Source organism: Nicotiana sylvestris, chromosome 8 (genome assembly GCF_000393655.2).
Source record: "Nicotiana sylvestris chromosome 8, ASM39365v2, whole genome shotgun sequence".
In the NCBI taxonomy this organism is placed as follows: Eukaryota; Viridiplantae; Streptophyta; class Magnoliopsida; order Solanales; family Solanaceae; genus Nicotiana; species Nicotiana sylvestris.
The window spans coordinates 150,188,996-150,203,148 of record NC_091064.1 but is presented as its reverse complement, the minus strand read 5'-3'; the positions used below and the strand labels follow the sequence as shown (position 1 = coordinate 150,203,148).

The following is a 14,153-nucleotide window of genomic DNA, read 5'->3' as shown; positions in this document are numbered from 1 at the left end:
TTTCTAAATTCAATAATATTGAACTTAAAATCAACTCTAACAACATTACAACCAACAATTCCTATATTAAACTTAAACAAGATTATGAGACAAATTCAAGAAATAATCATAAATGATAAACAAGAAATCAAACTATACAAATTTCGGATTCAAGATCAACCAAACAAAGTATGAACATGAATGAAAATATTCAATAACAATAACAAACAAACTTTATTCAAATTTCGAATTAAACTTAAACAAAACAAATAAACATATTCAAATCACCAATCTTCAAATAATCAACTAATCTTTCTTAAATTAAATCCAACAAAACTTATAACAAAGATACATGATCCAAAAATTAAAAACCAAAACATAACTTCGCATTAAATTACTAAATTAAAAACGAACTTCAAACAAGATGAACACGAACTAAATCTATATTAGCAACAAACAATGGATTTAAACGATTTAAACTAACACCTTTCTATATTAAAACTAAATCCTCTTAAAATTAATAAAACAAACTGAAAAATAATTAAATTGAATCTTCAACTTAAATCTAACAACAATATAATTAAACTAACAATTTTATCTAAAAATAAATAAGCAAACTTACACTAATTCCAAATCTGAAAATATCAAACAAATTACGGACAAAAATAAACTTAGAACAACTAACCATAAATGACCAACGACGAACTCGAACGAATTTTAAACGAATCCAAACGAAACTTTGACAGAACTTCGCCGGACTTTAACCGGACTGCTTTTGTTTTCCTCCGTGTGTGTGCGTGTAGTTGTGGAAGTTGCTATGGTGAGCAGCAGCAGCACTTGGATGTGAAGAACGCAGCGGGCAGTAGCGATTTGGAAGCTGGAAGAAGCTGCCATGGCAGCAACGACAACGAAGAAGAAGCAGTGGGCAGCAGTCCGCGTCGACGGGAAGAAGACGCAGCGAGCAACAGCGACGGGAAGAAGAAGAAGAAGAAGCCACGGGCAGCAGCAACAGGCAGCAGAAAACGCAGCAGCAGCTGCAGGAGCAGCAGCATCAGCGGCTGGACGCGAACGACGCAGCAGTTGCGACGATGGTCGTTTGGATGCGACGACGAAGAAGAAAGGCAGCTTGCTTGGCGTTTTGTTTGGAGAAGATGTTGTTCGTTGGAGCTGCTGGTTTTGTCGACGTCGGGCAGCCATGGTTGAGTTTTGAGGGGGAAGCCATGGATGACCTTGGAGAAAAATGGAGAAGAAGAAGATAAGGAGGGGGTGGCGGATAGCTTAGTCTTTTAGGGTTTTTCTTTGGTTTTTTTTTTTTTTTTTTTTTATGAAAAATGAAAGACAAAGGGGGTTTGGGTCTTTTGGGTTATGGACTGGGTCGACCCAGTTCGAAATGGACTGGGTCGTTTGGGAAAATTGGGTATTTGTTGGGCTTGTAGCTTGAATTTGAAGAAGAGGCCCAATTCCGACTTTCTTTATTTTTTGCTCTCTTTTCTTCTTTTATTTTTCTAAAACTAAATTATAAAAATACTTAAACTATTATTAAGAACTAAATTAAGTTATAAAAGCGCAAATTAACTCCCAATAACAATTAACGCACAATTAAGTAATAATTAAGCATAAAATTGTATATTCGGACATTAAATGCTAAAAATGCAAATGATGCCTATTTTTGTAATTTTTATTTTTTTGTAAAACAAACTTAATTACTAACAATTGTAGAATTAAATCCTACATGTAAAATGCGACATATTTTTTTATTTTTATTAATTTAACAAATAAACATGCACAGACAAACATACAAATAATTACACAAAAATACCACAAATATCACAAAAATTGCACACCAAAAAAAATTATTTTATTTTTGAATTTTTTGGGAGTAATTCTCATATAGGGCAAAAATCACGTGCTTACAATCGTCACAGTAATAGTAGATCATTTTCATTTGAGCATGCAATTAAAGGGATGATAGTTCTTTTGTCTTTTTACATGTGATAAAGAAGTCAAGAAATCTTTGTGCTCTAATGACAATTCATGTGATGAGAGTTCCGTCAACAAGATGATTTTGTTTCCTTTTGAAGTTGAGTATCATGGTGTCGTTGATTATGTGGAGCTATGCGCCATGCTATACTATCTAATAAAAGTAGTTTGATTCATGTGTTTGTAATAAATTTGTTTTTCGTCGAGAATTAGCAGATCAGAATACATGGTGATTTTGGTTGATGGTGTGAGCTCGTTAGGTGTCGATTAGGAGTGGCAAACGGGCGAATCGAATTGGATATGGTTCAGGTCAAAAAATGGTAAATGAAAAAGGGGTTAACTGACAGATAATATGGATTAGGGGTGTTCAAAACCGAACCGAAACCGAAAACCTAACCGAAACCAAAGCTTAATGGCTTATTAGTATGGGGTTAACAGTTTAACGGATGGAGAATGAATTGAATTTTTTTAATTAGAGGCTTATCGGTTTGGGGGCGGATTATTTAATTTTTTAAACGGATAATCCGTTAACCCGTTAAAAATTTATTTTTATCCACATCTATCTATATTATTATAAAAGTACGAATGTTCCACGCTAAATGTTGATCGATAAAAATATCCTCAAAATATTAATCGGCTTTTATGCCCTTACAAGCATAAATTCCTTCAACGAGATAATTTATGTTGGATAGAATTGTAATATTGAACTTTACCAACTATTTTCGACGTTTGAATTCAACTAAACTTCTGCCTACTTGAATTTTTGTCATTCCACCAGGAACTTGAAATCGTTTCCGGTTCAAATTGATAACTGTTTCAAACTCGTATTTATCCTCTTCACTATTTTCGAGTATTAAGATTTATATGCACTTATAACTTTTATCTTATTTAACATAATATCAAGATACATGATTTTCTTTTCAATTGTTTTGAATTATTAGTAGGTAATAATTTTATAAACTTTTTGTGATCCAACATTGTTTGATTAGTAAAGAAATCTCTTCCTATTCATTTTATATATAGTCGTCGTATAATAACTTTTTATATGTTTTATTTCTGTTCTATACAATAGAATTAAGATTTTAATGTATGATTTTGTACTAATTGACACGAAATTATTTCTGTGACTTCTACGTCTATAAATTAGAGATGCTAATTTCACTTTCACCTAAAATTACATTTGTTTTTTCTTATCCTGGGCAAATATATCTTTGTAAGTTCTAACTAACAGAACTCTTGGCCTAGCAATTCTGTCCAAGCAGATGACATGTTAAAATATACAGTATGCCCACTTCTAATCATAATATTAGTACACCAAGAAATCTTTCACATGGACTAAGGCCAATGTGCATAAACATAAATAAGATTCTAGACAGATGATTTACCCATCACGTGTCTCTTCTGCTTCGTCCCTCTTAGTATGTCGACCACCTATTTAAACATACATAGACTAAATTTTATTTTATTTTGATTGAATTAGGCCGATAAACCGCCCGATAAGAGCTAAACCGATACCAATACACCTGATATCTTATTGGGTGGCTAGCGGATTAATACATTTAAAAGCCGATAACCGATAAGCCAAATCGTTAAGAGTAAATAACCGCACAATCTGCCCGATAAGTAGCCCTAATATGGGTTATCCATGACTTCTTGCATATAATCACTTTTGGGAGAATTCCTAGTCTCCCTAATTCGAGGAACCCCTAATTTGAGGTTTTGCAAATATAAAAGTTAGACTCATTAGTTATCCATTGGTTACCCATTGATTATCCATTTTCTAGATGGATAATGTGGTATTATCCATATTTGACCCGTTTTTAAAAAAATTCATTATCCAATTTTTAGTAGATAATATGAGTGATTAATTGTTTTCTTTTAAACGTTTTGCCACCCCTAATACGGATTATGTTCGTAATTTGGATTGTGCCGAAGATATTCTAAAAATTATATAAATTACACTTGTTCTCTTTTTTAGCTCAACTTAATTTTAGATATCATCATTATGCTCGGTTAAGAAAATAAGAGGAAGGAAGATGAAGTGAACGTTTGGACATAAGAATTGTAAAATTCCAAAAAAAAAAAAAGTGAAATTTTTTTCAAGTAAAAATAGTATTTGAAAATTAGAATTGTGTTTGGACATGAATAAAATTTTGAATTGTTTTGGAAGTTTTGTGAGTGATCTGAGTGAAAATTTTGAAAAATAGCTTTTTGGAGTTTTTAAAATTTCCGAAAAAATTTCAAAATTTATTTTTAAGTGAAAAAATTGAAAATTTTATGACCAAACAATAATTTTGATAAAAGTAACTTTTTTTTTTGAAAAAATAAAAAAATTCTTATGTCCAAAAGGCTCAAAATCTCTTGTTGAAAGACATGCAATTGTCATCATACGTTTTAACTTGTTTGATGACAAGGCAATGATTGACATATAATTCTTTCATTGTGCATTGAAGTTGCAATGTTACTGCATCGTAACTATGAATGAACATAACGATAATAAGGTGACACCTATTTTGGTTTATTGCATAATCCCATGAAATATACTTTCCTTCCAGTTATTTGTGTTTGGTTTAACTATTTAATCGCATAATCCACTTCCTTATTTTTTCTTAAACAAAACTGAAAACGTTGAGAAACAGAAAATAAATTAATAAATTTTTTGTAACATTGTTTATTTGCGCAAGACAAAATCAGCAATAAGTTTTTTTAACACTACAAAATTCAAAGCATCAAAATATAATAACACCATTGAAGAAGGATTTCCTATAACATCTGAACATGAATTCCTCCAATGAAAACAAGAGGGTTAATAAAAGAAATAGAGGAGAATTTTGAGAGAAAATCTTCCTCTTTATTTTGTTTATCAAATAAGGAGAAATAAAATCATTTGAATCATTCCACAAATTAGTAGAATAAGAGCCCGTTTGGATTGACTTATTTTAAGTACTTTTAATAACCTATTTGGCCAAGCTGCAAAAATCAGCTTATTTTGAGAAGTGTTTTTTTCAAAAGTGCTTTTGAAAAAAATACTTTTGGAGAGAAGCGGTTTGTGTTTGACTAATCACTATGAAAAGTATTTTTGAGCAATAATTTGTGTTTGACCAAGCTTTTCAGAAAGTGCTTTTAAGTATCAAATTACGAATAAGGACATGAATAGATTTACTTAATAGTTAATATTATAAGTAAATAAATAATCTCAAAAATTTGTTATTACAGACAATAATTAAATCTTTTCATTTTATTTAAGTAAAATATGAAAATAAAATTAAAAAGTACTTAATTCTTTTAATATAAGTTAAATATATTAAAATCCATTCAATAAATATAAAAGCATTCACCCCTAAAGTCACAACAACAACAACAACAACGACCCAGTATAATCCCACAAGTGGGGTCTAGGGAGGGTAATATGTACGCAGACCTTACCCTTACCCTGAGGGGCAGAGAGACTGTTTCCAGGAGACCATCGGCTCAAGAAAGCAACAAGAGACGATATATTAATATTATCAATAGACTCATAATAAAATAACATAACATAACATAAAATAACAAAATAACAACAATATAAAAAATATAGGAAATACGAAAAAGATAGAAGGTATAATAATATCCAGCAGATAAAACCCTGCATCAGTAGCTGTCCAGTAGCATCCTAAGACTAACTCCTAATTGACTAGTCTCACTCTAGTGCGCTGTAGAAATATACAACTTCCCCTAACCTACAACCTTAATACTTGACCTCCACAATTCCCTGTCAAGGGCCATGTCCTCAGTAATCCTAAGTCGCGTCATGTCCTGCCTGATCACCTCTCCCCAATACTTCTTAGGTCTCCCTCTACCTCTCCTCGTACCCACCACAGCCAGTCGCTCACACCTCCTCACCAGTGCGTCAGTGCTTCTCCTCTGAATGTGCCCGAACCATCTAAGTCTTGCTTCTCGCATCTTGTCCTCCATGGGGGCGACACCCACCTTCTCTCGAATATCTTCATTCATAATCTTATCCATCCTTATATGCCCGCACATCCACCTCAACATCCTCATCTCAGCTACTTTCATCTTCTGGATGTGTGAGTTTTTAACCTGCCAGTACTCGGTCCCATACAACATGGCAGGCCTAACCACTGCTCTATAAAACTTTTCTTTTAATAACGGTGGCACTTTCTTGTCACATAGGACTTCCGACGCTAACCTCCACTTCATCCACCCCACCCCACCCCTATACGGTGTGTGACATCCTCGTCTATCTCCCCGATCCCCTGAATAATTGACCCAAGGTACTTGAAATTACCCTTCTTAGGAATGACTTGAGAATCAAACCTCACTTTCACTCCCGCTTCCGTCGGCTCGGCCCCAAATTTGCACTTGAGGTATTCCATCTTCGTCCTGCTTAACCTGAAACCTTTAGACTCAAGGGCATGTCTCCAAACCTCTAACCTCTCATTGACTCCGCCTCGTGTCTCGTCAATTAGAACTATATCATCAGCAAATAGCATGCACCATAGTACCTCCCCTTGAATATGATGAGTTAGTGCATCCATCACCAGGGCAAATAGGAAAGGACTGAACGTAGACCCTTGGTGCAGCCCTGTAACAACCGAAAAATGCTCAAAGTCGCCTCCTACTGTCCTAACCCGAGTCTTAGCTCCATCATACATGTCTTCTATCACCCTAATGTAGGCAACCGGGACCCCTTTAACCTCTAAGCAGCTCCATAAGACCTCCCTAGGAACCCTGTCGTACGCTTTCTCAAGATCAATAAACACCATATGGAGATCTTTATTCTTATCCTTGTACTGTTCCACCATCCTCCTAATAAGGTGGATAGCTTCTGTGGTAGATCGCCCTGGCATGAACCCGAACTGGTTGTCTGAAATAGACACCGTCCTTCGCACTCTCATTTCTACCACTCTCTCCCAGGCTTTAATGGTATGACTTAGTAATTTGATACCCCTATAGTTGTTACAGCTCTGGATATCGCCTTTGTTCTTATACAACGGAACTATTGTACTCCACCTCCACTCTTCAGGCATCCTATTAGTCCTGAATATAACATTAAACAACCCAATAAGCCATTCCAAGCCTGCTCTACCCACACACCTCCAAAGTTCAACCGGCATTTCGTCTGGCCCGGTAGCTCTGCCCCTTCTCATCTTACGCATTGCTTCCATGACCTCATCGACCTCAATGTCCCTACAATAACTTAATTCATGGGGACTGTCGGCATTCCTCAATTCACCTAGTACAATATTTTGATCCCCTTCTTCATTTAGAAATTTATGAAAGTAGGTCTGCCATCTTCTCTTAATCTGGTCATCCCCCATCAAAACTATGTCGTCATCATCTTTTATGCACCTCACTTGGTCCAGATCCCGAGCCGTCCTCTCTCTCACCTTAGTAAGTCGGAATAACTTCTTCTCCCCACCTTTGTTCCCTAGTTCCTCATACAGACGAGCAAAAGCTACCGTCTTAGCCTCTGTTACTGCCATCTTCGCCTCCTTCCTAGCTACCTTATACCTCTCACTGTTCGCTCTCTTCTCTTCTTCGCCATTACTCCCTACTAACCGCAGGTAAGCCGTATTCTTTGCTTCCACTTTACCTTGGACAACTATATTCCACCACCAGTCTCCTTTGTGGCCACCGGTGCGGCCCGAAGATATCCCTAACACCTCTCTCGCCGCCTTCCTTATACAGTCCGCTGTCGTAGACCACATAGTATTTGCGTCCCCACTACTTCTCCAAGCTCCCATTGCCGATAGTCTTCCTTCCAACTCCTGAGCTTTATCCTTAGTCAAGGCACCCCATCTAATCCTCGGGCGGCCTCGTACTGACCTCTTCTTCCTCCTTATCATACTACCAATGTCCATCACCAAAAGCCTATGTTGTGTTGCAAGGGTCTCACATGGGATAACCTTACAATCCTCGCACCACCTTCTGTCGCATCTCCTGAGGAGGAGATAGTCAATCTGAGTCTTCGCCACCGAACTGTGGTAAGTAACCAAATGCTCCTCCCGCTTCGGAAAACTTGAGTTCGCAATCACTAGATCGAATGCCTTGGCAAAGTCCAACAACGAAGTGCCCCCTCCGTTCTACTCCCCGAAACCAAAGCTGCCATGCACCTCAGTATAACCACCTGCAAACGACCCAATATGACTATTGAAATCTCCTCCTATGAATAACCTCTTGAAAGGCGGAAAACTACGAACGATGTCATCCAACCCCTCCCAAAAGCGCCTAAAGTCACTATATATTAGAATGTTACCATAAAAATAAGAAGAAATACTTATATATTAATATCCTAAGTATTAGGTTTAACGGTTATTTTGGTATATACTATATTTTGTTAAGGGTACTTTAGGTAAGAAGAAAAGTCAAAATTGCTTCTGCTTCTGCTTTTGGGAAGAAGCTGTTTTTTTCTGCTTCTCAGAAACTGCTTGTGCTTCTTACCAAAAACACTTTTTCCCCCAAAACCTCAAGTTAGGGAAAAAAAGTGCTTTTGAGAAAAAAACACTTTTGACCTCTTGAGAAGCTTGGCCAAACAGGCTATAAGCCAAAATAGCTTTTAAGCCATTTTATAGTGTTTGGATAAAGTAAAAAAGTACTTTTAAGCACTTGTCTTTAAACTAAAACGACAAAAACAAGCCAAAAATCAAAAGCTAAAAATCCTAACTTATGTCTTAAAAGCTACTTAAAATAAGACCATCCAAACGGGCTCTAAGTAGACTCATTCTCTTACCCATCTAAGCAACTAGCTAGGGAGACAAAGATTTTATAGTTGGAAAAAAGTCCAAATTTGTCCCTCTACTTTAGTTAATTAGTCACGTTTATGCCTAATCGGGGCGGGTCTTTTAAAATTGAGTTTAAATTTGTCTAGTTGGTAGTTTAATAGAAGGTACCCGATGCCACGGTGGACCTCTGTTAGGATTAGGGATAATTTTATTTACTATATTAACGGTAGGGACATATCTGGACCAATAGTAGAAATAGGCATGTACGTGACTAATTAACTAAAGTAGAAGGACAAATTTAGCCTTTCCCTTTATAGTTTTTCTTCCTTTCTATTCCTTCAACTAGTTTCCAAGGGAAAAACATTGGTTTGAGAGAGACAAAATATATAATTGCTGCAATTTTGAGGGCATAAAATTCGAAATGTTCTGTAATACAAGGGCATAATTGCAAAACAATTCTCAACATTTGAACATCAAATACTTCCTTCCCTTTCTCAAAACTTTTCTACTGCGCGGTCTTGAAAGATTCAAATGGCTTCTTGACACTGCTCCATTGCCACAACAATAAATTCCGATTTCAAAATCCCATGAACGCGAAGACAATTTTCTGAGCCCATTCACCAAATCTGCTATCGGGTTTCTTCTTCTGATGGATTCTGATACCCCTCGTGCACGCATTGATCAAGTTAGTACCTTTTCGCTCACCGTTTCTCCTCCTTAAAAACCCTAGTTTTTTTCCATTGTTCCACTTTTTTAATGATTATAGGAACCCCAAAGTGCTATTGATTCGAAATTAAATAACATATAATTGTGCTGTTTTTTAACTTGTATATTATTGCCGATTAAACAGCTATAGGAAATTTCTTACTGAATATCTTGTCTTGCATCAATTTTCACACGATGTGGCGATTTTTTCTTGCCTTTTTAGTTGTTCTTTGGGTTTCTTGAATATTTTTGCTTTCATTTTCTCATAATGACGTGTTGACTGTCTATTTCTGAGTTTGAAATTCAGACGAGTCAAGGAAGATGCTGAAATTTCACTTGAAATGTCCCCGTAAAAGCTATTGCTTAGTTTAGAACAATATGGTTCCCGATTGAGCAGTTGTAGTGGATTTGCATAAAAAAATCTATCTTGCATCACTTCAACATGATGGGGGCAATTTTATCTTCCTTTATTTCTCTTTTCCTTCATTATCATGCTTTGTTGTAGTTGTCTAGGGAGAATAGGTATAGAGAAATTGAAATTGCAAGAATAGTTTGTTGGTTTTTCCTGTCTATATAAGAATGGAATTTTGAAGGGAGAAAAAGAAAAAGAAAAAGAGAAAAAGAGGACTGCGATTGATGTTCACCATACTGCATATATGGTCCATTTAATGCTTTGGGCATCGGATGCGGGTCCCTAGGAATTCCTCCACATCTAATAAGCTTTTCATTTTCATTACATAGGATCGGGGAAGGGAAAAATAGTTGAACGAACTCACACCCTGTGATACTCTCACCACATCTAATAAGCTAATGGGAAAATACTTAAGTTACTCCATAAATTTGCCCGGAAAAGCCATTTTACCTTATATGGGTGGCCTATCATCCCCGTTAGTTTCTTATATTGTTCCGGTGTTCTTATGATGGGGTTGCATCAGGGGTCGACACTCAGCCCATTTTTGTTTGCTCTGGTGATGGACGTACTAACGTGCCACATCCAAGGGGAGGTGTCGTGGTGCATGCTATTTGCATATGATATTGTATTGATTGACGATACGCGAGACGGTATGAACGCGCAATTAGAGGTATGGAGGCAGACTCTGGAATCTAAAGGTTTCAAGTTGAGCAGGACTAAAACAGAATACTTGGAGTGTAAGTTCAGTAACAAGACTCAAGGAGGGGAAGGGGTGGTGAGGCTGGACTCGCAGGTCATCCCTAAGAGACGGAGTTTTAAGTACCTTGGGTCTATTATTCAGGGGGATGGGGAGATTGATGAAGAAGTCACACATCGTATTGGGGCGGGATGGATGAAACGGAGACTCACTTTCGGTGTTTTATGTGACAAGAAAGTGCCACCGAAATTTAAAGGTAAGTTCTACAGAGTGGTGGTCAGATCAACGATGTTGTATGGGGCTGAGTGTTGGCCATTCAAGATCGCTCATGTACAGAAGATGAAGGTAGCAGAGATGAGGATGTTGAGATGGATGTGCGGGCACACCAGGTTAGATAGGATCAGAAATGAGGTTATTCGCGACAAGTTGGGTGTGGCCCCTATTGAGGACAAGATGGGGGAAGCATGACTTAGGTGGTTTGGTCATGTGAGGAGGAGGAGCACAGACGCCCCGGTGAGGGGGCGTGAGAGGTTGACATTGGAAGACCTACGGAGAGGTAGATGTAGGCCAAAGAAGAGGTGGGGAGAGGTGATTAGGCAAGACATGGCGCAGCTTCAGCTGACCGAGGACATGACCCTTGATATGAAAGTATGGAGGTTGAGGATTAGGGTAGTAGAGTAGATAGTCTAGAGTGTTCATAACAATAGTATTGGCACACAGTCTCGCTTTCTGTTGGTAGTAAGTTTTTATGACTAACCGTTGTTTTCTTTCATTGTTGATCACCTTACTGTCTTGTTGTTTTTATTCTGCTTTTGTATGGCTTTTTGGTATTGTCTCTTCTTGTCTATATTTTCATTAATGTGGTGCTTACGCTTTCCTGAGCCGAGGGTTTATTGGAAACAACCTCTCTATCCTCACAAGGTAGGGGTAAGGTCTGCGTACACACTACCCTCCCCAGACCCCACAGTGTGGTATAATATTGGGTATGTTGTTGTTATTGTTGTTGTTCTTATGATTTAGGAACCCACAATGCCATTGATTCGGATTTAGGATACATCCAGTTGTGTCGTTTTTGCTCTATATTATAGAGAAAAGAAGGTCGAAACTTGTATATTATTGCCAATTAAGCAGCTACAGGAAAATTCTAATTGTATGTCTAGTCTTTCATCAATTTTCTCATAAGGGGTATTTTTTGGATATCTTTTGCTTTTATTTTCTCCTGATTGAGCAATTGTAGTAGTTTTGCTTAAAATATCTATCATGCATCATTTCCTCATGATGGGGGCACTTATCTTCCCTTTTTTCTCCTTTCCTGTACTATCATGCTTTAATGATTTTGGATATTTTTTTTCTTTTCTAATAGTTGGCTAATAGTGGTATTTGTTGTTGTGTTGACTATTGTTACTTTTAGTTCTTTGCTTCAAAAAAGAAGAGGAAGTCTTTGTCACCGAGTCTGAAACCCGCAAGAGCCAAGAAAGATGTTAAGATCTCACTTGAAGGGTCTCCTAGCACAAAAGGCTCATTGGATGGATATTTAGTGACTTCTCAGGATGATGATAGTAAACCTTTGCGCACAGCTAGAGGCACACCGGTTAAGAGAAATCTGACGTTAGAGATCGGTCCATACCTAAAAGATGAAAATAAAGGGAGTACTTCTTTGGTCAAAGCACGTTCGACAATTTCTGAAACAAAAACTTCAAAGGAGAAGCCTGTTATTTCCCCTGACTCACATGTTGTTGCAACTAGAGGTCATGGAGAAGATGTCTCGGTTACTACACAGGGTGCTGGAAACTCAGAACTTAAGCAATTTGCTACCAACTTCTTGTCGTTATATTGCAGGTAATGCCTTTTGTTCTTGATTTGCTTGTGGTGATTGGTTTTGAGGCTATTGTGGTCACTAAGCTGGATTTCTCAGCGTATTCTTTTGCTTAGTAATTTTTTGTGTTTTCCTGTATTCAGTGAGCTGCCATCTAGTTTAAGTATTCTTTTGCTTAGTAATTTTTTTTGTGTTTTCCTGTATTCAGTGAGCTGCCATCTAGTTTAAGTTTACCTTCAGCGCAGAACGAGGGTGCTAGTAAAAGGAGTGGTAGCCCTTCCATTCTTGATGTGGGTAATAAAACTACAAAGAGAATCCGCTGCATCTCGAGTGAAAACGAGTCTAATATCAACGGAAAAACCAATTTTTCTATTGAGGTAGGTATTATATTTTTTCACAATACCACAATGTTGATTCACAGAATTTTTGTTAACTGCTGAGTATTTGCATCTTATGCTAGGTAACAGAGGGGAATACATTAGTCGGAGCTCATATAAGCTTGAGAAAATGTAACAATGTGCATGTCATTGGGTCAACTGAATCTGAGACACCTGGTTCAACATTTACAAAGCTTCATGTTGATGATACTCTCAAGTCAAGTCGTGGTAGCTCCATATTTTCACCCGGAGAAACATTTTGGAATGAAGCAATTCAGGTTGCTGATGGTTTGTTTGCTGGAAATGATAAATTTTCTTTTCAAGCAGCACAAGAGTCCGAGGCTTTGAAGACTCATAACGAGATAATCAATTCCAATAGTCTTGGAGATGGAGAGTGTGGCAATAAGTCCAATAAACTATTTAATGAATGTATAGAGACAGTTTCTGATGCCTGCGTTGTTTCTGCTGTTGGTTCACTGAGGAAGTTGGGGAAGGATCTGGACGGAGAGAAGTCCCCGATGCCTGTTAAGCATTTTGATTTTGCTTCTGACGAAAAAAATTTCGGTGTTGTACAATCTCTCGGAAATAACACAGACATCCAGATTATTAGTGGCAAAAAAACTGGGTCCCAAGAAAATGTAAGTTTAAGTAGCTCTCCTGTTCTCAGCCCTCACAAAGCAGCTCAAGCAATAGGAAATATCCTTGAAATACAAGACATGACTCCAGCATGTCCTGTTTCCAAGGGTAACAAGGATGTGCTTATCCAGGATACCGATATAATGGCATCAACGACACCTTCAGAGAAACTTAACAATTGTGCAGCTAATTCCTTATCAAGTAATGACAACACTCCTTCAAGTATTGCACCAAGAAAGAATCATTTGGATCTCAACCATTGGCTACCTTCTGAAATATGCAGCATTTACAGGAAAAAGGGTATTTCGAAATTGTACTCGTGGCAGGTATGCTGTTTACCTTTAGCTGAATCTTTTATTGAGATTTTGAGTCTTAAGAAGCTTTATATTTCATAGACCTGGAATTATTGACTAGTTTACCATTTGCATCGATTATGCAATGAATCTTCGTTTGTACAATCAGGAGTGAACAAAGAGTAGATAACTGTATTTTAGGTGCTCCAGATAGGAGGGTATTTGGATTGGATTAAAGGCCGGTCAAACCAGCTTAAAATCACTTTTTGGTTTGTTTTGGCGTTTGGCAAACACCTAAAATGCTAAAAAGCCAAGTGCTTTAAGCCAAAACAGCACAAAAGTTATAAGTTGGTCACCCTCAACTTTTGGCTTTTTAGCTTAAAAGCTAGTTAGGTTTGGCCCAATAATTTACCTTACTATCCCCTATATTCTTTTATAATCCCCAAATTACCCTCCCCTCTCTAAAAACCCTAACACATTTTGTTTTTTCCTTCTTCAATACTATGTTGCATTGCATACGCTGCTCCATCCCT

General features: G+C 37.2%; 1 protein-coding gene across 3 annotated transcripts in view; it reads left to right on the top strand.

Annotated features, from left to right (window-relative positions):
- Positions 1–9,035: 9,035 nt before the first annotated feature.
- The window catches only part of LOC104214195 (helicase and polymerase-containing protein TEBICHI), a 36,695-nt gene continuing 31,577 nt past the window's right edge, over positions 9,036–14,153 (top strand). For all 3 annotated transcript variants that reach the window (XM_070153340.1, XM_070153339.1, XM_070153341.1), the window contains exons 1-4: positions 9,036–9,369; positions 11,910–12,337; positions 12,523–12,691; positions 12,775–13,653. In XM_070153340.1, coding sequence (XP_070009441.1) covers positions 9,334–9,369; positions 11,910–12,337; positions 12,523–12,691; positions 12,775–13,653 — 1,512 coding nt within the window. In that variant the 5' untranslated portion in view covers positions 9,036–9,333. The remainder of the gene's footprint in view (positions 9,370–11,909; positions 12,338–12,522; positions 12,692–12,774; positions 13,654–14,153) is intronic.